At 38.9% G+C, this 23251-nt stretch overlaps 1 protein-coding gene across 2 annotated transcripts in view; it reads right to left on the reverse strand.

Moving 5' to 3' along the window:
• Window positions 1–23165, reverse strand: part of ANKRD10 (ankyrin repeat domain 10) — a 34213-nt gene extending 11048 nt beyond the window's left edge. Inside the window, exons 1-3 of one of the 2 annotated variants that reach the window (XM_052664395.1) lie at window positions 22810–23165; window positions 16482–16634; window positions 8823–8914 (exon numbers count right to left, since the gene is read on the reverse strand). In XM_052664395.1, coding sequence (XP_052520355.1) covers window positions 8823–8914; window positions 16482–16634; window positions 22810–23010 — 446 coding nt within the window. In that variant the 5' untranslated portion in view covers window positions 23011–23165. The remainder of the gene's footprint in view (window positions 1–8822; window positions 8915–16481; window positions 16635–22809) is intronic. The other variant, XM_052664396.1, reaches the window with a different exon arrangement.
• Window positions 23166–23251: the final 86 nt, after the last annotated feature.

The following is a 23251-nucleotide window of genomic DNA, read 5'->3' on the forward strand; positions in this document are numbered from 1 at the left end:
CTAAAGGCTGGTTGAATTTCTATCAAAGCAGATATGTTCCAAAAAAGTAACAGTGAAAACTACAGCTCTGAAAACATAATTCCACTTACTGGCACTTACTCCACACAGAACTGTGTCCAACAATTCCGTTGCAGTGCTGACAAACATAAAAAACTGACTATACCTTACTGAGGATCAAATGCAGCTTTTGGTAGGCAGTTACACAGTTGATGCATTGTACACTTGGAAGGCACATGCACGTCACCATTTCCAAAGAAATTCATGAACTTGAATGAACAAATGAGTCCTGTTATCATGTTAAGATTACTTAGCAATATTTCATTTGGCTTGGCAGTTCATTCACTATCTGTACTCTTTATTCCTGCAGATAAATTAGAAGTATTTACCCTCAACCTTCCTTATGGGCTGAAAGCCAGGCTCTGGAAATGATAAGGACATATTATTTACCTCAAAGCACAGAATGAGATGCTAACTCCAAAGCAAAGTAAGAAAAATACAATTGGAAAGATAAGTTTTTCATACTATAAAGTTATTACAAATAGAAAAAAATTCGCAAGAAAAAATTGAAAGAAATCTGGATGCAGAGAAGTAGGCGATCTTGAGGTTCCTTGACAGATTACATTTAACAATTGAATTATTCTGTAGCGACAAGCATTTCATAAATGAGCTGAAAATACGCACTATTAAGAGTTAAAGCTCTGACTTTTGTATATATGTTTATTCACATACCTTATACAGTGCTCAAATAAGAAAACACTCTTACAAACCAATTCTTCTTCATCCATCAATTGATGTCCTCAAGGCAGTCTTCAAAACTAATTTTGGCATGAAGGGGACTCTCATTTTAATCTGCCTTTCTCCCTCCAGTTGACATCACAATCGATATCAAAGCAACTATGAAGACGATGCTACTGCAACTGAAATTTTAGGAAGAGGCTGACCACGTGCCTAATTTATTCTTCAAAAGCAGGGGAACAACTACCCTAGCCAAACAGGACTGGAATATAGAAACGTAAAATTAACTTTCAATTCAGCTTCAGTTTACTATCTCAATTCAAACGCAGTTGTTGTTTTGAGAAGCTCACTAGAGGAAGGAGAAAAATCTGAGGCAAGCTCTCAGAAAATACAGAAGATAATTCCATCATCATGAGCTACAGAAAAAAACAGAAAAAATAACTTGAAACTGCTTGAGTGCACCTTTTTGTAAGAAAGATTTACCTCAAGATAATTTTAAAAAGCCTTGCTCTTAGAAGGATCTGTAGAAAGAAAAGATGAAGACCTGTTGTTCTTGCACTTAATTATGAATTATACTGAAGTTACATAAAAAGAACTTGATTCTAAGTTGTTCATTATAAACGTGTTAAACTTATTGAAGGAAAAAAGCAAGTACATTTTAATGCATTTTTGATATTTACTACTTGAAATACACCATCTTCCACTTATAATGTCACATACCTTGAAAAACAAAACAAATGTTTGCTATAGAAGTCAACATTAAATCTCTTTGAAAAAACATTCATTACGTAGAAAAAGCTAAACGTAGAATTTTTAAATAGTGATCACATCACCTCCAGCTTACTTGTGTTTTTGTTAATGCCATGCGACAATCTAAGAAATAAACCACAGTTTTTGTATATCAATGTAATATCTGTTAAAAATACTGATCTCAATTATCTATTGTTAGTTTACAAATAAAGTAGATAATCGTAAATTAGGGTAAGCAAAGCATGCAAATCTATAGATTCTATATCTGAATTCCTAGATTAGCATTAAAACCAATCACCGCAACAAATACCTCAACAGTATGCCTTGTGTGCAGAAAGGAAGCGATACTGAACATTCAATGCCACAACTGTAAGGTTTTCGGAGAAGCACCTGTGGCAGTTTCAGCAGTTTCTATATGGAATGCTCCCCCTTTCTAGGATTACTTGAAAAAATCAAGTCAATTCGAATTACGTAGCTGTAAAACATTGACATGTGTAGTTTTCACAGTTTCAGAATCTTCTGTTTGATTTAAACGGGCAATGGTGCATAAACAGGAAACTTATAATCATAAGGGATCACATATTTGCAGGCAACAATATGATTAAAAGTTACATTAACATACATAAAGTGCTGTAGCACATTATTCATTATGTAAGCCATTATCATGTGACCACCTTAACAACAAGATACTACGCCTTTTATGCCTTTAAAGTATTATTACTTTCATCCTGAAACCCATTTGCCAGTTCTTCACTGAAATTTATATAGAATAAATTAAAATTACCAGTCAACCCATGGCTTCAATCACTTAATTTTAGTAGGCTGTATCTCAAAAGAATTAGTAACTACTCCTATATAAAAATTAGCAGATACAAGGATTAAAACAAAAGGAGAAAGAAAAAAAAAAAGATCAGAACACGAAAACGCCCACAGTGAGAAAAAAGTTTCCTATAAACACCAGCATACTAGTCTAAAATTTCTACAGCAAAGTGATTTTAGAATACTAAACTTTAACTGTTTTAACCCTTTGGTGTCCAAATACAAAAGTTGCAAAATAGTTTTAAAACTTTTTTCAGATACCAAGATAAAAATATTCTTAACCAAACAGATGCGTGCCATTGCTGGGGACAGCTATAAGAATTCTAAAAATCCATGCTAGAATTACATCTTGGGCATCTACAAAAGCACAAGTTGGTGCCAAGTTTTTATTTCACAACAAAATGAGGCAGCTGAAATCATTTTAGACCTTTTCAAATCCTGGTTGAGATTCTCAGACATCCTCCAAAATCATAACGTGGTGAGTATCCTGGAAAGAAGGAAGCTCTCTGTGAAGCTTTTTTTTCTTCCATCTTAGTGTTACGGTTCACAAAGGATCACGTAGCTGCACCTACTGACACAAGAAAGAACTAACTAACCACGATACATCACACTGGAAATGCTACAGTCATCACCATCCAACAGTGATCTACTGCCTTGGTTTCTGGCTTAAGTGCTTTAAGAAAGAACCTCAAACAGTGGACTTCAATTTTCAGTATCTCTTGTGAAAAACGTGAGTCATCCCCACATAAACTTTTGCCTGAAGAATATACCACTGTCTGACTTTGCCTGCTAGCAGCAATTAACAGTAATTTTTAATTTATACCCTACTATTTAAGAGAGAATTCCTAACACAACTCACAAAAGGCATAAACGAATATGTTAACCTTTAAAATGATAAAAAAAAAAAAAGATGATATCTTCACCACTGAAGTGAAAATGAAGGCTTCCTAGGTAGAGGTAACTAGCAACAACACCTTTCAATTAAGTGTCCTGTTAATACTGTAGCCTCTTTAAGTCAAAAGACAATACAGCCAGACAGCCATAAAAATCAGATCTAACACTGATGCTGCTATTTATTATGTCTCTATAACCAGATCTCCAGCGCTTGCAGTAGGAAAGCATTATAGAAGACCATTAAGGAAAAGTTCAGATCAGACTCTGACTTAAAAAGATGAAGTCTTGTAATGCAGATTCTGGAAGGTGCCTCTGATAGAAGCAATACAATCACCTTATTTCTCTTTATATTAATTGAAAGGCAAATACAGCCTAAAATGTGAAAAAGTAAGAAAGCAAGCTTCTTTGAAACATGCCAAATACAGAAGAAAGTTCAAGAGAGTTAGTAGAAAAAGCATGGACTTTTGCTTGGGAAAACTAAAGAGAGAGAAATTCCTTTTAAACAGATATTTCTGTTCCAAAGGGAAGAAAATATCAGGAATGAAAGAACTAATCAGATGGACTTGCTATTTCTCAGTAATAGACATGAAGAGAGAAAGATTTTTCAAACTACAATAAAATGTTAAATTTTTGTGACTTGATGCTCTCACACAGAAGGTTTTTTTGGATTAAGAAAATACTGATGCACATGGAACATGCACATGGAAGCTTCAAAAGTTTGTTCAATTTACACCGTCTTTCACACTAAGGAAGGCTTATCTACCACATACCAGCAACATCTTGCAGAATACATAGAAGGAATTTGTATGAAACATTCCAGCTAAGTAATAGCTCCCAAAACTCTTCAAAAGGCTCGCTAACCCTCCATGCAATGAGATACAACCTGTAGCATAAGTCACACAGCATTAGAAAATCCTTTCTGACCAACCTGAACATGTTTTGGGCCTGTGTTTTTTTTTTTGGTCCAAGTCCAAAGAGACTTGCTGAACTACAATCAACCAAACTGAAAAGACCCAAACTTGAATAGCAAACAAAACCCATATCAACACATTTACAACCAAAGGTGAACTACAACTCATTTGCTCTAACAATTCTCCAATCACAAATTCAATCAAAATTTATCAGCAGATCAAACACGCCATTCATACAGATCATCCCCACCATCAGTGTCAAGACCAACCATCAGAACCGATAAGACCGTTGTATTTGGGAACGTACTGCATCCTTGTTTCTTTCACTGTGTTTAATACAACTTCTTCCCAAGTTCCTCTTTGTAACACTACTTGCTGTAACCACAAATAGTTTATTTTACAGAAAAAAAAGACCTGTCTGAAAGGAAGCTGCACAGGAAGGAAGATCAGTTCCAATAACAAAAACAAGCAAACAACCACCTTGTCAGAAATCTAAGCTACTGAGATTTAAAATTCTTACTAACACATTATTTTTCTTCACCCAGTTCTTTTGGACTGAAGTCAATAAAACCACCATAACTCAGAGGCTTGTCACTAATGACTAAGCTCTCCTATGAAGCTGGATTATAACCCTGTGTTCTTTCTTCACATTTCAGAAGGGTCACAAAATATCACTGCTTTAATGAAGGACTTAAATTTACTCATAAGAAGTGCAACTTCTTGCACTTTTCTCTATTCCTGAGCTTCTATCAACAACTGCTTCCACTAAGAATATTCCACTCTGAAACTGAACATGAATTATTGAATTTGCCTCAGCTTGAAGTAGTCTGAGCTTTAAAAGTACCAAACAGATTGTATATCAATATACTAATTAGCCAATTATTATAACTCTTATTTCTAAACAGTAAGAAGCAGAAGCATTATTTTCAAGATGGGGTTCAAGACCGTAAGAAAGTCGATGTTGCTTTTTCTATAGTAAATCAATAGGACAGCTTTGAATGTACAACCATGACATAATAATGACTGTTCACATCACACATATTGTAACACCACAAAGAGACTGCAGACATATACTTAAAATTGGGTCGTTGACTAGCTAGGGAAACAAGCACGTGATGAAAAAGTAACAAGTTTCTGCTAAATTTTTAAGAGACCAGGAAGAAACCCAGAAACATGCAGCCTTACTTTCCAACAAGCACAAATGAACCAAAACAGATGGCTAAAACCTGAGAGAACAGGCCGTAAGTTTCCCTGATAAGGAAACTGACAGAAGTAGTAACGAAGCAATTGCTGATTTCTACTTTGTTTATCCTCCTGAAATGTACATAGTTCTGCCTGTCTGCTAAAGAGAAGAGATTCTGAAGAAATTTCAAGAAGTAAAGAAGTCTCAGAGGAAACAAGAACAAAAGCTGAGATACTGTAGGAGTAGCCATAATCAAGATTTGAAAAATGTCCTATGACCAGAGCATGGGAAATCAGAACAGAGAAGTATCTCTTCAGGGTCTTGCAGCATCCCCTCATGGCACAACAAAGTGATTTTTCCAAAAACCTTAAGATTTCTGGCAAGAAAATATGAAGATTCCTACCTCAGTATTCAAGTACCTTGATCAACAAAACCCTGGAATGACCTAGTAATCACGCTCAACTGGATGCATGTGAAGTCATACAGAATCACAGAATATCCCAAGTTACAAGGGACTGACAAGGATCACTGAGCCAGCTCCCAGTCTTGGTAGCACAGGGGCTTGTAGAGGTGGCTTCTGCAAGAGGAGGCAAGAGGCTGCTTCATGCTGTGAACCTGCTCCAGATGGCTCCAAAGGGCCCAGCACAGGCACAGCTGAGCCCATCCTAATCCATAAGGTACATCTCTCTATCCCAAAGAAATACTGCATTTGAAACTTCTCTCCTAGCTCCAAACCAATTCACTCTGTAATGCACAACTGTCCAAATGACAATTCCAGAAGATCTTTTATTCAGAAATATTCAAACTTGCTGTACAAGTGAACTGTATGGAAACACAGACATGGAGAGAAACAATTAAGTTCAAATTATTATAATTAACAGCTGCCTTTTCCTACTTTCTTTTAGTTAATAGTGTCCTGCTTTAATAGCTGATCTTTGTGTTTTATATATATATATACACATATGTATTGATGCAGCCTTTGAAACCATGTAACAGCCCAGCATTTCAAAAATCATGTAAAAGAGCAAAACAAAACATGGCACCAAGAAGGCTTTTCCTCTTTAAAGAGCTGTGGATACTAATTTGTCACCATAGCAAATACACAGTTAACCATACATAAATTGCATTAATTATGCTGTTTCAGCGAAAATCCAGCAGATATTATGGATACTTTAAAAAAAAAAATACTATCCACATTAAAAATCATTTACACAGCAAACCTTTTCACTCATATGAGGACATTGTGACCACCTGCTTCCCCCTCTTCAAGGGTCCATGAATACCATAGTTAGTGGAGTAACCATTTTTATGGCTGTAGGACATACTGTGCACAGAATATGCTTCAGCTAAAATGAGAAGGTAAATACCACAAAAAAAATCAAAATATTTTCACTAGGGTACAATTATTATTTTTTAATATTACTAAAAAATTTACACAGGAATAGAGTCCCAAATTCTCTCTCATCAATTAGAAAAACAATGCAAAACTTCATGAAATTTAGAGACTGTAGGATATAGTATTTCTCTGTAAAACTAATACACTAACAAGCCTGAAATGAAGTAACCAGAGCAATTCAGGTGAGACAATTATTTTATCCTTACTAGACTACCATCAATATTCTTCAGCTTCCAACACAACTAAACAAGTGAAGTATACGGGAATAGAGTAGACACCAATATCAAAGATTACACTAGTCCAAGTAACTTCATTGTAACAGCAGTGTTTCAATAATTATTCATTAGTAGAAAATAGCATTTTGAAGATGCTACAAAAATCAGGAAATCAATATAACCATTACAGATATGGGTCCAGTTTTCAAATCCGGGTGACCCAAAATTGAATCATCAGAGAAATACTTATCAATTTGCCCAATTTAACATACTGACACTGAAAACTGCATTCCATGGAATAAATCTCCAACCCCAGTCAGTCAATTAGCTATCTCTCTTAGGTGACAGCAGCAGAATTTCATCCAAGTCTTGTTGCTCTCAATGAGAAAGAAACATGGGGTGCTCCGCAAGCCTATTGCATTGGCATCACTGATTTTATGGTTTCCTGGATAGAATCTCATACTTTATTTATCTATAGAACCTGTGAGAAGTCTATCCTACTAACGCAGATAGAATTCAAAGTTAGAAAACAGTGAATTCAAACAATTTCCTTTTCACTAAAACTGCTATAAAATCTATGTCATTTCTGCTGCCAAGAGCTTTGGTCAAAGGCAAGAAACACATTCCAAGGTTTTTGACTGTGGCTTGCAGATACAATGTCTAAGGGAGCAAAATCCAAATTGTGTAAATTTAAGCTGCAGCCACAAATCCAACCTCAGCCATTCATCTCCTATTTTTTAAAGTCCTATGGATGTAACAGCTTCTCTTCATTTACATCAGACTCAAGTCACGTATTTCATGTTGTTTATGCACTTCCATAACTTCCTTTGACTGGAAACTTTCTAAAAACCACAAGATCGTATGCTAATTGATGATGATAATTAAGGTTTGCTCAATTCCACAGTAAATTTAAATTCATTTATCAGAAAACATCTGGAAGCGAGTGCAAAATGGGAATTTATTAATTTATTAATGATTTAATGAACTTGACAATAATTTACCTGACAGCTGCATGAGTTATTTCAGTGTCATCATCTGTGAAGAACATCTTTTCATATAAAATTACTTGTTGATTACTATTAACATAAAAGGTTCTCTATTTCCTGAATGCTCTACGATACCACTGAAAATGTTAAAATTTATGGTAGATTTATCAGGGCAGTGTTACAAAACAGTAAGATGGAAACCAAAGGGTAAAACAAGGAGTTAACTACATGATTCTTACTTCACTTTCAACTCAATAGTTTCACATTGCAGGTCAAAATACAACAATTAGTTACCATTTAAGATAAAAAAGTCTAGTTCTAATTAAAACAATTGGCTAAAGTATTTACATTATAAGCCATAGAGCTTATACTCAACATTTCTAGGTGAAAACTGCATCCATTTTGTCCATGCTGTAAGTTGCAAAAGTTTGTGAGATTTTCTGAATGTTTTTGCAGTACATAAACCTTTAAAGAAAAAAGTTAAAAGGGCAAATATACACGATTTACTAGCAAACAGTATTTAACTGCAAAAAGTGTGCGAGATGCTATTTTGCACGTTTTTGCATTGCTTTCTGCATTTATTTACCAGTGTAAGGTGTCAATTGATTATAAAAAAAAAAAAAAACCAACAAACTACATGAAGTGTACAGTTTGGGGCCATCTCACAGAAGTGGGATACATTTTTTAATACATCACTTAAATACAATATTAATATAGCACACTGGTATCACTTCAGTAAGGTAAACTTTATTACTAGACATGCAAAACATCTTGGGCTTTACTACAGTTGAACATGTCTAGCTGTCTTTTAATCAGGTGGCTGCTGTTTTGAGTTTTCTTTCTGATATTAGTATCTATGTTTACCAGTCTAAGTTAGTCAGCTAAACGCACAACAATCAACAACAACAACAAAAAACCAACCACCTCACTTACTCTATTTGCGCACCGTGAGCCACAAGGGCACTTATGGAATCCACACTACCAGACCGTGCTGCTTTATGAATAGGAGTTTCACCAACATAATCCTGTAAAGACAAACTACATTTTGTCAAGCATAATAATCTTTCTAAAAACGACAGTCTTATTTTTACATTATTCATTTTAATTAAGAAAGCAGATATAATAAAAGCAGCATTTATTAGCTAGCAAATACATCAGGTACTTTATGAAATGCTTTTTGCAGTAGGCTCTTATATACTTTAGGTATTTAGCAAGAAACAATTATAAAGGCATGAATCTCACACGATGAGCCTTTATCCAATAACTAGATAATCAAAGTCATATGCAGCAAAATTTGTTAAAAAAGATCAAAACATGACACTGTAACAAGTTGCTCTAACATTTATCTCCTAGCCTTTTAGTTCCCCAGTACCCTGCACTTTGCAGGCCATCTTGAATTCAGAAGCAAGATGGCCAAGTTTGTGGGACTGCTACTACTTTGAGATCCCGCTGTCACTCTTACTCAGTATTGTATGGCACAATAAATACTCACCAGGTGAGAGCTATCTAGTGCCCCTCTACAGTAACATAAGCATGCCCAGAGCTCACATGACAGGTCAGATCTCTCCTAAGATATGCACATTTGACTTAGATGTTCTATCTACCATTCTTTCTATGTAACCTTTACTCATTTAAATTCCATTAGTGCTAACTAATAAATTCAATCACTTCAATTTCTATATTAAATGCAAATGTAATAGGAACACAGCATGCTTTCCAGGTCCTCTACCCTGCTTCACAAGTAAGAAGGAAAAATCTATGCAATTTTATATATGCAGTTGGTGAGCAGCAGGTGAATTCCACACATTGTGACCTACAGGATGCAGATGAAATTCAGTACTTGCAATTAAATTAATAATTTATTATTAACTTAATAATTTTACTTAATGTCAATAGTAACTTAGTAGTAAGTAGTAGGAAACAGAAGAATGTGAAATGAAAAGTGACCCTGAGGTAGCAAGTAAACGTTCAGTTACTGTTTTGCTACATTTTATCACAGTCCTCAACATTTCCATTGCGTAGCAAGCTTTCTGTTCCTCCTTTTTTCACTATTCTTCTTTTACTGAAATACCAACACCAGCTTTACTAAGTCAGCAGTCTATACTCAAAACGGTGGTCCATGCTTAGCTCTGCACTACTGGCTACGCTGTCAGCTCTGAGACATGAATATATTCAGAACAAGGTTACACCACCGTCTTCACGTAAGGTAGTGAGCATTGGAATTTTTCCACCAAGCTTCTGAGAAAGTCAGTCACATTTTCTAGACCATGTAAATGTAACTTGGAATGAAGGAAAGAATTTTGGATTATGTTCCACATATTCAATTTGCTAATTATGATTTTTTTTTTTTTTTTTAAACACATTAAAAATTCATGGAAGATAAACAAGTTTATGACTGTTTAAGACACATACTCAGTCCCAGCAAGGAACAGTCATGGAACCAGAGAAAGTTTACCTTCTTATTAAATTAAGGATAATTGCTGAGGTTGGCAAAGAGTTCGGAGACAGAAAAGAACAGAAAACTTCTTGTAGTCCAGAGGTATTAGGAAAGAGTGATAAATTCCTTCTTCCAAAACAGCTGTATCTCATGAATAGAAGACAGCTTAAGATGGTGAGGCACATGGACAGGCTGCCCAAGAAACTCAGGATGCTCCATTCCTAGAGGTATTCGAGGCCAGGTCAGATGGGGCCCCGGGCAGCCTGACCTGGTGGGTGACAACACCACTCACAGCACATCGGTTGGAACTAGATGATCCTTAAGACCACTTGCAAGCTCTGTGCTAACAAACTTTATAGCACTTCTTTTATTTATAGCTTTTCTAGAAGTTACATAAGACTGATAAGCCCAATGGAAGACAATTTTATTAGCTATATGAAAACTCATCTGGCACTAACACATCCAGAAAGAATTTTTTTAGTGTTGGAATAAAGTTTCCCATCACAGCAACTGTCATCAATTGCATCACTTTGTTATGGTTTCCATTCCCCCATTTCTTTTAAACAAATTTAAAAGAAAAAAGTTTCTTTTTTACACTTCTTTTTCGTTGTTCAGCATTAGTATTTATAGCCTCACCTTTAATTTAAAAGATACTCATCAATACGAAGCTCAGTTTAGGACAAATCAGGTCACCTTGCCAATGCGCATGATGAAGGTGACAAAAACCTCCACTCATTCAACAGATCTGTTGCCCACAGTAAGAGCTCAGCCAAATTATGAAGTACTGCTGCTAGGAAGTGATAGAAGGATGAGAAAGGACCTTTGCAAAATACTCCTTGCCACATTATGAGAATAAGCTATGCTTATTAGCTGCTCTAAACTTGTCACCAATAACCAGAAAAACATTACTATCTAGTATCTCAGAATGTATGTCTTGAGAAGGACTTCTTTCAATCACTAGCCCAGAAAGGCACGCACTTCCCTGAAGCTAAGGAATTGATAAAGTAATTTGAGAACAGAATGCATGGATTTAGATTGTAATAGCTTTTTTTATTTTTATTTTTTTAAATTACCATACCCCATTTTCTATATTCACTAACATTAGTTACCTTCTTCTGAAGTTCTCCTGTGGAACCACAACTATTTGCTCTCCTTTTTATCTAAAATAATTTCCTAGCTTTGTAAAGGAATTCTCTTTGGCTTATGAGCTATACTGAGAGGAAAAAAAAAAAGGTTTCCACTGCAAAACAGCTGCAAAGCTTATGTATTTTTTCAACAGAAAAAAAAAAGAGGAAGAAGCATTCTACAAGACTGAAAGCAACTTTGTTAATTGAACAATCAGAGTGGATGGCACTAAACAGAAAATGCACTAAGATAGAGGTTTTTTCCAAGAACACTGTCTAGATTGAATTTTGGGGTCCCCATTTATCCTTCTTACGTAGCACTGCACCAACTGACCAGACTTCTCTCATAATCCAGAAGTCACATTGCAAACAGATGTACAGGAAAAAATATTTCCTAGTATTAACACAGCATTCAAGATAATACAAATTTGTTTGCTTCTGTGAAGATGATATTTTGTGTACAGTGCTTCTGAACAGATGGAAGTGTCACAAGGCACCATGAACACACTTCCACACGCTTTCCGCAACTGTCACACCACGTCCTCCTCCGTCCCCTTGGAGGAGTGATACTTCTAGTTTGCAAAGACAAAGCTTTTCTCCTTTATTCAGCTTGGAGACATACTAGATTACATTTGATGCTTTTCATTTTACTGACTAGCTATATAGTTTAATTCCTTATTTTGCATTTATAAACCTGTCTGAGGAATCTTTTGTTGCTGTTATTTTTTCTTCAGTGAATTCATCTCAGCTTGGTTAATCAGTTTGCCTTTCATTACAATGCTGCCTAGCCTCAAAAGACACCTCCTTTATAAACCTCTCCTCAGACTCTGAGTTTCTCCAGACATCTAGACATTTTTATTTGTTCATCAGTTCATTTTATAACACTTCCTCCCCTTCAATTTCCCCCACTTCTATCTTTTTAGAATACAAATTTGTTGGTGTTACAATGTTCCAGTTGAACTTGGAGGAGAAAGTGGAAAACTTGCTCCTCAATGATTCAGTTAAGTTCATACACTTCCCTTCCTTCTGAAAGTTACTTACCTGCTTTTTTCTTTCTTTCTTTCTTTCTTAAAATACTCCCATGGACATTTATACTGAAGGCTTTTGAACTACACAAGCAGTTGTATAATGCTTCTAGTACACATTTAAGACACAGAAGCACTATTTTACCTGACAATAAAACCAATACCATCCCTTATTCAATTGATTCAATTTCAAAAGCCTGTAACTGACCACACTCCCAAAAAGTGGTCAGATTTCCTAGACCTAGAAATCTAACCTGTCTGAAGCCAGAAAGCAAAAGCTGGGAAGATGCAACTTTTTCCCCACATTCTTCAGTAAGATATGCTTTGAATTCACAATTGTTTTACCTTCTGGATCTTCAGTACAGATGAGAAATAATGGTGTTTTTTTAAAATCTGGATTTAATCTAGCAGGCATAGATGGTTAACAAAGCAACTAAAACACATAAGAAATGACTTTTTTTTTTTCCCTCACCAAGGATATTAGTATGTTTACAGTTGTTGCCAGTATAGGTGTCTATATTTCCTATATCTGTCTGCCCTCACTACCAAATTATGGTAAACTGGTGGGATGCAAAGTTAACATCACCTGTAGGGATGGAGTATTTCTTAGCCCTCCCCCTTAAGGCAGGCCACATGACATTCTTCTGCTTACTTTCCCCAGTTATGGAAGGTAACACAGAAGAAACATTTGATGTACCGAGGTCAGAGGAAAAATACACTTGAATGAAGGAAGAGGCTTTATCAGAAAGAACTTATGAATATCTGCTGCATTATCTTGCACAACAGCACAGAATCAGTCTGCATTCTGATGTGGATAAAAACAAAACAAAAAAAAAAAAATCAGGGAAAGTAGCAGCATAATTGCTTTGTACTGTTAGAGAGAACTGAAACAGGCGGGAAGCTAAACGCAAGTTTTGACTCACAATATTAAGAACTATTAGTAGGCACTGCTCATTGAATAGAAAAAGAAATAACTTCCTGTTGTGTCCAGCGGCAGGCAGGAACAGGCAGGAATCACTGCTTGGCTCTTTGGCTTTCTCTGACCCTTAGGGGGTAAGGGACAGCAGGGAAAAACTGCCCACCAATCAAGGAGAGGGGAAAAAAAAAAAAAAAAAAAAAAAAAAAGATAAATGATTCTAGCCAGCACATACAGTTAAACAAGAGGGCTGGACATCATGGGATATACTCACAGAAATTACTTTAGAGAGCAAGGTAGAGTTGGGACAAGCAGATTTCAGCATTTATCCTTCATTGCTGCCCAGGACCTTTCTCAGTCAACTGCCACCAGCATTAAGATATGCATTTTAATGCTTTCCTAAACTTCATGGCAGGCAGCATGAGCTACAATACTTCAGGGTAGATAAAAGGAAAACATGCACGCAAGTTCTACTGAGTACCAGAGGTTTACATTAGGACTGAGAGACTCGAGTGGATTCCTTTTCAGAAGCTATCCTTTTCTTTTTCCAGACGTGATTGGTTAGTCTGTAGCCAGTGACCAGGAGTCAGTTTGGAAGGGAAGTTTTACTAGTTTAAATATCAAGTATTCCCAGATCTTTCTCAGCATGTGTTTTGTATCCAGTGTCCATGGAACACTTGTCCTCACACAAGCATTAGCCAGTGACTATGTCTGTTTGAAGTACAGCATCAGTCAGCGAGCTGGAAGGAATAAACAGAATACACATCAGGAAATAGCGCTCCAAAACCTCAAGTGTGAGTGGAAGCCCCAGATGATCACCTCAAAGAGCTTGCAAGTTAAGTAAGTAAAATCATATATTAAGCAGTGCAAATCAAACAAGAATTAGCAGGTTTTTGACTGCAATTCTATGAACATCTTGAAGGAACTGTGGAGAGCACAGCATGCACTATGCTTTACACACTCATGTGTGAAACATCACAAGTATCCGTGGGTTGCATTTGCTGTTGGTATCACAAAAGTAAACTGTCTAGCTTTGAGTGCTCATGCATGCGAAACCAGTGTGACTGAACAGATGCATCTTAATAAAGAGCGATTTTTGTTTCTACTATGATTCTAACTACTGAGACACCCTCCATCAAACCAAACCCAAAATTTCTTCCTATTGTTCAATTAATATTTTGTGGAAGCAAAAAAGGCGTTTTTACAGAAGTGTAACTTGACCCTACTGTTATCAACAACACACACAGCTTCCCACAATATCAACTCTCAAGTGCTGTTCACGCTGGTATCCTCTACCTGTAAACACCTAAATTTGCCTTTCAAAGTCTGTAGGATACCATCGGCACCATTTCATTTGAACAATTCAGAATCACATTATTTCTTCCTCCTCTATTGCTTAGATTTGCTCTTGTAACAGGCTACCAATTTTTAAAGACTCCTGAGTCACTGGCTAGTCCCCAGAACTAGCCTCCTCTAAGGTGGGACGAATTACCAGTCTATTTTTAAACTGCATATCCTACTGTCTTCTGCTTCCCTTGCAATCATCTGTGCGTTGCCCTCAGTCCACAGATAGCTCTCTCTGCATTTCTCTCTTCTTCAGAGCTAGCTGCTATTTTCCTCTTGCCTTTTTTTTTTTCTTTTTTCTTTTTTTGAATAACCTCACACTGCAGATGTTCCAGGAGAACATCTAGAAGGTATTATTCTAGAACAGTGGTTCTTCAGTCTTTTCAGCCTTACTGGTCAGTTCTTCTCTTTATCCACAGTTGGAAACTTTCATTCTTCTCATTCATTCTCATTCATTCTCTTCTTCTCATTTAGAAGATATCTGTACATCTTTATTCTGTGCATGCCATGTCTCCTCTCTAATCACAGTTTCTTTACATTCTTACCTGGTCTCCAGATGCATTTCTAGTTCTTGTATTTTCTCTTCTGAAGATTCTACCACTATGCAGCAATAACTTATGCAGTAAGTTACTTTTGTCAGGTACCAAGGAGAAGATGCCATCTATAGCCTCTGCATCCCGTCACCTTCATTGTTTCTACAATTCTCCTGGTGTCTCACAGCTGTTCTCAATGCACCAGCCTTCTTTTCTGAAAACTCAACACAAACTTCCCCATTTCTTATTTTTGCATAACTTTAAAAAAAAAAAAAAAAAAAAAAAAAAAGCAGCAACTCCAGAAATGCAAAGTTCAAGTTCCCCAGCAATCTTAGTTTAACTCTAGCAATAGCTGCTCTCATATAAGATCATAAATAATTTTGAGTATTGCTGTAAGGGAACACATTATGTATGCATAGCATACATAATAAATCCATTCAATACTAGAAATGTTTTCTCCAAAAGAATAATATTTTTTAAGCACTTGATTCTGTTACCATAGCAGAGCATGAAAGTCCTTTACATGAACTTTATTATATTAATTGCACTCTGCTATCAAATAAATTAATATCTATAACCATGGTCACAGTAATGGAAAATTATCAATTAAGAAAAACCACACATGTATTCACTATTTGTTAGTAAAGTGCATGTTTCTGATCTACCTGCAGGAAGTTATCGGAAGAGTTTTAGACATAATTTAAAGGATGATATCAGTATGAAACCAAACACGTCTTAAAGCAAGTCATGTCTTTGAAAGATGTCACTAGTTACTGACTAGTCATCAAGGACCACAAAGGTCTCATGGCTCCATAGGCAATGATGAATTAACTGGCTGATTTTCTAATTCTTACATGTGAAGTAAGATGCACCTCACTAGTCCTTTCTGCTTTTCCCCTCATAGGCGTTACAGGATCAGAGCATCGGGTAATGCTGCCAACACCAAAGCAGCATGACACCATTTTGTTCCAGAAGGAGAAAGATGCTAGTTCCTGAAACAAACGTTCTCCAGAACTTCAGTGACCTACAACATTTATGAGCCCTTCTCTACTACAGTGACATCTTAATTATCAGATAAAGGGCTTTGTCTTTTGGAGAGATGTTAAAAATAACCTGTCTGTCTGTGAATGTAAGGACCACACGCATAGCAAGAAAGGAACAAGACACTCCTTACAGAATCATATGCAGACATGAAACACACATTAAATCATACCTGTTTGTTTATGTTGGCCCCCACTTGGATCAACCAATTCAGGCACTGTGGATGTCCTCCAAAAGCAGCAATGTGGGCTGGTGTTTGAGCAAACCGTGTTGTACTGGCATTTACAGAGGCTCCGGCTCTGACTAACTGCATTAGGCACTCCAGCTTTAAAGACATGAAGGAAGAAAAACCAAAAGCTGTTACACAGATGTACCACAGTTGGCATCTGCCAAATACATAAATTAAGTCCAGAAAAACTCAACTTACTAGCAAAACCAAGTGGATGCAAAAAAGGGAAGACATAAACAATAGGATTTGCCCCCTCCTTCAGTCACAGTGCATACCTGAAAAATACTTGATTCTCAACCAAAACTCAATTCCAGCATTTATTTTTTGGAATAAGAGAGAGGGCCCAAGTAATACCTCAGAGCTGACCACGAGAGCTATTTGGTTCACTTCTGTTAGTGAAAAGTTTCTGATCTAGCAAAGCTGCAAATTTACTACTAAACAGACATTAGCTGATGTTTTGCAAAACAAAAGCATTGTTAGGAGATACACAGACATTTCCAGAAGAGTTTAAATGAAAATGCAAGAAAGTTTTCACATTTCTTTAATGTTTTCCTGAAGTGAGAGAAGCAGATAATTCATTGCAGCTAATACCATTAATACTGTGCTAAAAACCTATGCATGCAATCCATCATTCTCACAGTGTTGTTATTACGGGTGAAGAAATGTTAAAAATCAGCACTGCATGTTTGTGGCAACACCAAAAAATAAAGCTCTCTTTACTTTAAAGAGCAACAACAAAAAAAAAAAAGTGCAGTGTTGTCACGCTATATTCTGACTTCTATTTTCCACTGGTACTACCAGAAGTATCCAATATCCAGCTACTATATTTAACTGTTTGCAACATAACATTTGTAGGAGCTACCCGAACTTCAGCCAGGATGACCTCAACTTTCACAAATAGCCTAAAAAATAAAAAAAAAGTTCCTTTCCTGTCAAATAGTAACATTGCCTTGTGGTAGACAGGAAAGTTCTACTGCTACCATAAACAGTTTAGTCTAGGCTTTCATTTGTTAGGGCTAAAAACAACCCTCCAAAACAACAAAACAAAGAAACATCACATTGACTGCGGTCATTGGTTCACATACAATGAAAATCTCTACGTCAGTGTTTTGCTGTTAAAAATAAAAGTTTATTAGCCATAGAATAGCTACAAAATAAGCTGTTCATAAAGAACATATTTTTCCCCTTACACAATTCAAAGAAACATACTAAGCTTACTCTTCACAAGCAAGATTCCTTTGGAGGGTAACCACAGAATCATCACAGAATGGTTTGGGTTGGAAGGGACCTTTAAGATCACGTAGTCCCAACCCCCTGCTGTAGGAAGGGACACCTCCCATTGGACCAAGTTGCTCACAGCTCCATCCAGCCTGGCCTTGAATGCTTCCAAGGAGAGTGCATCCACAGCCTCACTGGGCAGCCTGTTCCAGTGTCTCGCCACCCTCACTGTAAAGAACTCCTTCCTAATATCTAAATCGACCCTCCTCCAGTTTAAAGCCGTTTTCCCTCATCCTGTCACTGCCTGCCCTTATAGAAAGCCCCTCCCCAGCTTTTCCGTAGGCCCCTTCAGGTTCTAGAAGGCTGCTATAAGGTCTGCCCCAGAGCCTTCTCTCCTCCAGGCTGAAGAGCCCCAGCTTATGAGTTTAAAAAGTCATACCATTAACTTACCACAAACTAACTGAACTACTACAATTCTAACAGCTCCACCTCCAGAAATCTCAACGTTACTGAAGAAAAAAATAACCTTCTCCAAAACTAGTACATTTGCTAGGGAAAAAGAAGTTTCATCATATATATTCTTAGAAGTGCTACAATTGTGTTTTTCTAATGCTAAATTACCCAAATAAATTTTATATTTGTTAATCTTAAGACTTCCCTCAGAGTCTACAACCTAGAATCTCAATACTGCTTAAATCACCCTTTAATAATGACTAAGAACTGTAATGCTGTAATCATTAGTAAGTGATGCAATACAAAAAGCACCAGCTACCCCAAGAGGCTCCTCTGCTTCAAACAAAAATAAAATCCATGCAGTTTTTTGAACACCAGGCTTTTGTTATAATTAATTTGAAAACAGTCAGAGAAACATTACATCTTCAGGAAATATTTCCTGCACAGAAACAGCTGAATCAAATTCCTTAATTACATAGACACAGTAGCCTGGCAATTGAAAGGGAAAAAGCATTAAAACCGGTGTATCAGTGTCATCCCTCACTGTTCAGATTTGCTTTCTAAAAATGCTGCATGATTAATTATAATTAAACTTCATATTTAAACATTCTTTGTGCATAGCTTCCCCGTATTTTTCCCTCAGACTCTTCCAAGCATACCAGTGAAAATGCATTTGCAATATCATCTACCTGATGGTCACCCTCTCCCTCCCCCCAGGGCTTTTTTGGGGTTTTAACAACAAAGAGAATGTTTCATCCCCTTAAAAGCTGAAGCAAGGTTCTTCTGCAGCACAGAAGCTCTTACTTAGGATGCTATTAAAAGAGCATGGTAGATTACTTCTGTGCAGAGGAAGAGGCAACACACACAAAAACCAATATCCCACTGGAATATTTTTGCTTTGGATCAGGACATATCAGTTTGGTTTTTTAAATAACATTTTAAAAGATATTTTCCACTGTACTGCTATACCTAAACTGTTTTAACAAAGAAGAAAGACAGGCCTCAATATAAGCCATAATACTGGCAAAACGCCAGGAAGGCAATGTGTGGTTTTTATTTATCTGTACTACTTTTGTTCCAGAAGAAACAGAATGTACTTACTGTTTTGCTTCTATAACATAAACAATCAAATGTAAAAATAGAAGGAGGAAGAGAGCACAAGCAAGCAGATATAAGTAAAGAAAACAGAAAGGCACGTGCTAGTGGTTACAAACAATAAAGGTAAGCGTAAGATACCACGGATGTTCAGCCCAGCAAGTAAATTTGAACACGCTGCTATCTAAATCTGTACTGCCTTCTGGAAGGAAAAAAACAGGCCATATTGTCATTAAAATTCCAGATATTGCAACTAGGAATGCTTATCTATCATTGAGAAATGACTCTGCTGGTGTTTTGCTTATTAATGGTAAGGTCCACAGTCACGTTCCAGAGTAAGTTATGTATTTAAAGTGCATGACGTTTTCTTCTTCTAGTCATAGGGTACTATATTTTTATTGATGCTAGTATTAGATCAGTAATTCCCAAGAATAAGTTATCATCTTCTGCACATTCACTTCTAACTTCGCTCCTAAGTTAAATTTTTTGTTCCTTCCCTACTGCAGGGCATCTACAACGATGTGTAGGAAGGCAGTTCTACCTAGCTTTCTTCCAAAGTAATTTTGCATTGTCCTTTGGTGCACAGAGGGTTTTTTCACCAAGCCCAGACTAACACTGCGTGTACGTGCATGCATGTGTGCAGAAAGATGTCACTGCTTACAGCAAGTTGTTCCGCAAGGACTTCTTGTAAAGAGGAACTAAATCAGTTTTGTCATTTCAGCCTCTTACAATCGGTCATGCCTGCTGGACTGTGCTGCTGAAGCGTCCCGTATCAGATCAACAGCCACGAAGTTCAGTTGCCATTTAATTTCTTACAGGCAAAGAAAAACCAAGTGAGAACCCCACAAAATCCAATGTAACAAGTAGCTCTCAGAAGAGAGGAAAGAATGTCATTTAGTAACTCCTAATGAATGTTTCAAAAATAGAAGTTTTAAAGCCCCAGTGTTTTGAGATGCAGACAAACTTCCCATTTGCAAAAATGATGATTCCAAATTTTAGAAAAAACATAAATAACATATGACACGCATACGAATGTCCACTAAAAACAGTTACTGTTTCCCTTTCGGCCATCATCTATTAGCTGGTGAGAAGTCAGTCAAGCACTGTACCTAATTACAGAAATGTAACTTGTCCAGAGCGCTGAAACACAGGGGAACATCAGGAAATACTTCTCCCACTGTGAGGTGACTGGTAACTGGAATGGTGTGCAATCTTTTTCCTTGGAGATCTTCAGAAACCACCCGGACACGATCAACCTGTTCTGGCAGCCCTGCTGCGGCCCAAGGGACCAGAGGGACCCACAGGTCCATTCCTACCTCAGCGTCCCCACGGTTCCATTGCACAGTCTGACTCAAAGAAACATTACTTAACAAGGCTACAAAGCACGCAGGTATCTTTCACACACAGAGTCCACCTAACCTGTCAGAAAGCTTTTAAAAAGTTTCACTTCACTTGAAAAAAAAAAAAAAAAAAAAGTTTTCTCTCTACTTTAATTGCAAGAAATTTTAAAACAAATCTTTACCTTTTGGTGAGGTACCCAGGAGTGAACATGGCAAATAGGGTAGCTTGCACACTGACTCACTCCCTTTGACAGCTTTCTATGCAATAATCTCTCCAATAGGAAAGAAGGTACCCATGATTTACTTATTCCAGGTGGCTAGCAGAAAACTAAAGGTGCTTAAGGAAAACAGAACTGAACATATACTTGAAGGACACTAAAGTGACTAACAGGCAAGTAAAGGATTCCTTTGATATCCTAAAAGAAACAGAGGGCTGGAATACTTCTAAGAAAGGTTGAGAGAACTGGGCTAGCTTAGTTTGGAGAAGAGAAGGCTCTAGGGAGACCTCATGGGGGCCTTCCAGTACTTGAAGGGAGCATATGAACAGGAAGGGGAACGGCTGTTTATGGGTGGATAGTGATAGGACAAGGGGGAATGGTTTTAAACTGAGTCAAGGCAGGTTTAGGTTAGATGTCAGGAGGAAGTTTTTCACTCAGAGGGTGGTGACACACTGGAACAGGTTGCCCAAGGAGGCTGTGGATGCCCCATCCCTGGAGGCATTCAAGGCCAGGCTGGATGTGGCTCTGGGCAGCCTGGTCTGGTGGTTGGTGACACTGCACATAGCAGGGGATTGAAACCAGATGATCATTGTTTTCCTTTTTAACCCAGGCCATCCTATGACTCTATGATAAACAAGACAAATATAAATCTTTAATGTTAAGCCAGTATCTTCAGATTTTGTATGAAGACAGATTTGATCTCAAGACAAAACCTAAGTTACTCCACTTTGTTTCTGAACACGGAAGATTACTTTCTGGATAGATAGTCTTATAGATAGTCTTGGAGTTTCTGTAGTTTTATTGTCTTTTTTTTTTTTTTCTGTGAGACAGTAGGACTACTTAGCTCTGCTTCTAAGGTATTTCTCAAGCACTGCAAATGAGATCACTTAACATAACCCATCTCTTAATGTACTCGCCTAAATCGTTACACCTGCGTGAACGCATTAATCTTCCTTCCCTGGCACACCATCAATACACAGTAGAAACATATTAGGAAAAGAAGGGAGAGCGAGAGTACAAAGCGTAAGTCCCGGAAAATCAGGAGGCAGGGCAATCACTGAGGAAAAGAAATACGCACCCCCAGGCCTGAACGCTGTGCCGGCTGAACGCTTATAAACAGGGAACGCCCAGCTCAAATAAATACATTAAGGTACCACTCCTCTTCGGGTTCGAGGTTAGCGATAACCCAAGGGAAGGAGGGCGTTTTAGAAAGCTTCGCGTATCTTTTTCCATTCGCAACGAGTTGCTAACGCCCGCATTCGGGCTCGTCAGTCGAACAAAGGTAACGAGGAGCTGAGCGGTTTTTAGCACGGCAGCACAATTCGCACACCGCGGGGCTGCCCGCACCGCCGCCGCTTCACCACCATCGCTCAGGGGCTCTTAGGAGCCGGAGGAACGAAGCCAAGCAAACGCTGCTACCCTGCACCTGAACAGCGCTCGGCCCGCGGGATCCACAAACAACATCCTCAGCTCAACGCTGCCGCTTCTTTTGATTCTCCACCCGCACGGCGAAGAAGCCGAAGCGCTTCGCCTCCCAGCCCAAGGGCCGCGCAGGACGCGCACACAGGCACACTCATCTCCCAGGCGCCCAGCCAGCCCGTTGCGATAACACGGCCGGCACAACACGACCGTCTCCAGGTGCGGAGGAGCCTGACGGCGACGGCCGAGCCGGGGCCATCGGAGCGAAGGGAAGAGCCCTCCCCAGGGACGACGGGCGCCTTTCCCCAGCCCGGCCATGGGGGCGGCTCTTCCCAGCGAGGAGGGCACGAACGCCCGGTGCTGACGGGTGCCGCCGCCCCCAGCCCCGCTCTGAAGAGGCAGCGGCGGCGTCTCCCGGCAGCGTGCGAAGGGGTAAAGATGGCGCCGCGCGCCGGCCCGCCGTCCTCCTTCTCCTCCTCCTCCTTCTCCTTCCCTTCGCCTCCCTCCCCCCGCCGCGCCGGGCCCCACCTTGCCGAAGTGCGCGGCCCAGTGGATGGGCGTCCAGCCGTAAAAGGAGTCCTCGGCGGCCAGATCGGAGCGGGGCGCGCTCTGGAGCAACGCGCACAGGGCGGGCAGGTCGCCGTCGCGGCAGGCGCGGTGCAGGGGGAAGCGGAGGGTCAGCAGCTCCTCGCTGGAGAAGCCCGCCTCGGGGCCGGCGCCCAGCGACATGGCGGGCAGGGCGAGGGAAAGCGGCGAGAGGGATGGCAGCGGGGCGAGGGGGGGGAAAGCGGGAAGGAGGGGGAGAGAAGGAGCGAGCGGGCGGGCCGAGACGCGCGGAGTGGGCTGCGAGCGGCGGCGACTGCGGCAGCCGTTACCGCCCGAGCACAAAGGAAGCGGGCGGGGCGGGGCGGCGCCTCCCTGGGCGGGCGGGGCGGGCGCGAGGCAGAGCACGGCGGGAAGCGCGCGGCGG

Source organism: Tympanuchus pallidicinctus, unplaced genomic scaffold, assembly GCF_026119805.1.
Source record: "Tympanuchus pallidicinctus isolate F22 unplaced genomic scaffold, pur_lepc_1.0 scaffold6, whole genome shotgun sequence".
In the NCBI taxonomy this organism is placed as follows: domain Eukaryota; kingdom Metazoa; phylum Chordata; class Aves; order Galliformes; family Phasianidae; genus Tympanuchus; species Tympanuchus pallidicinctus.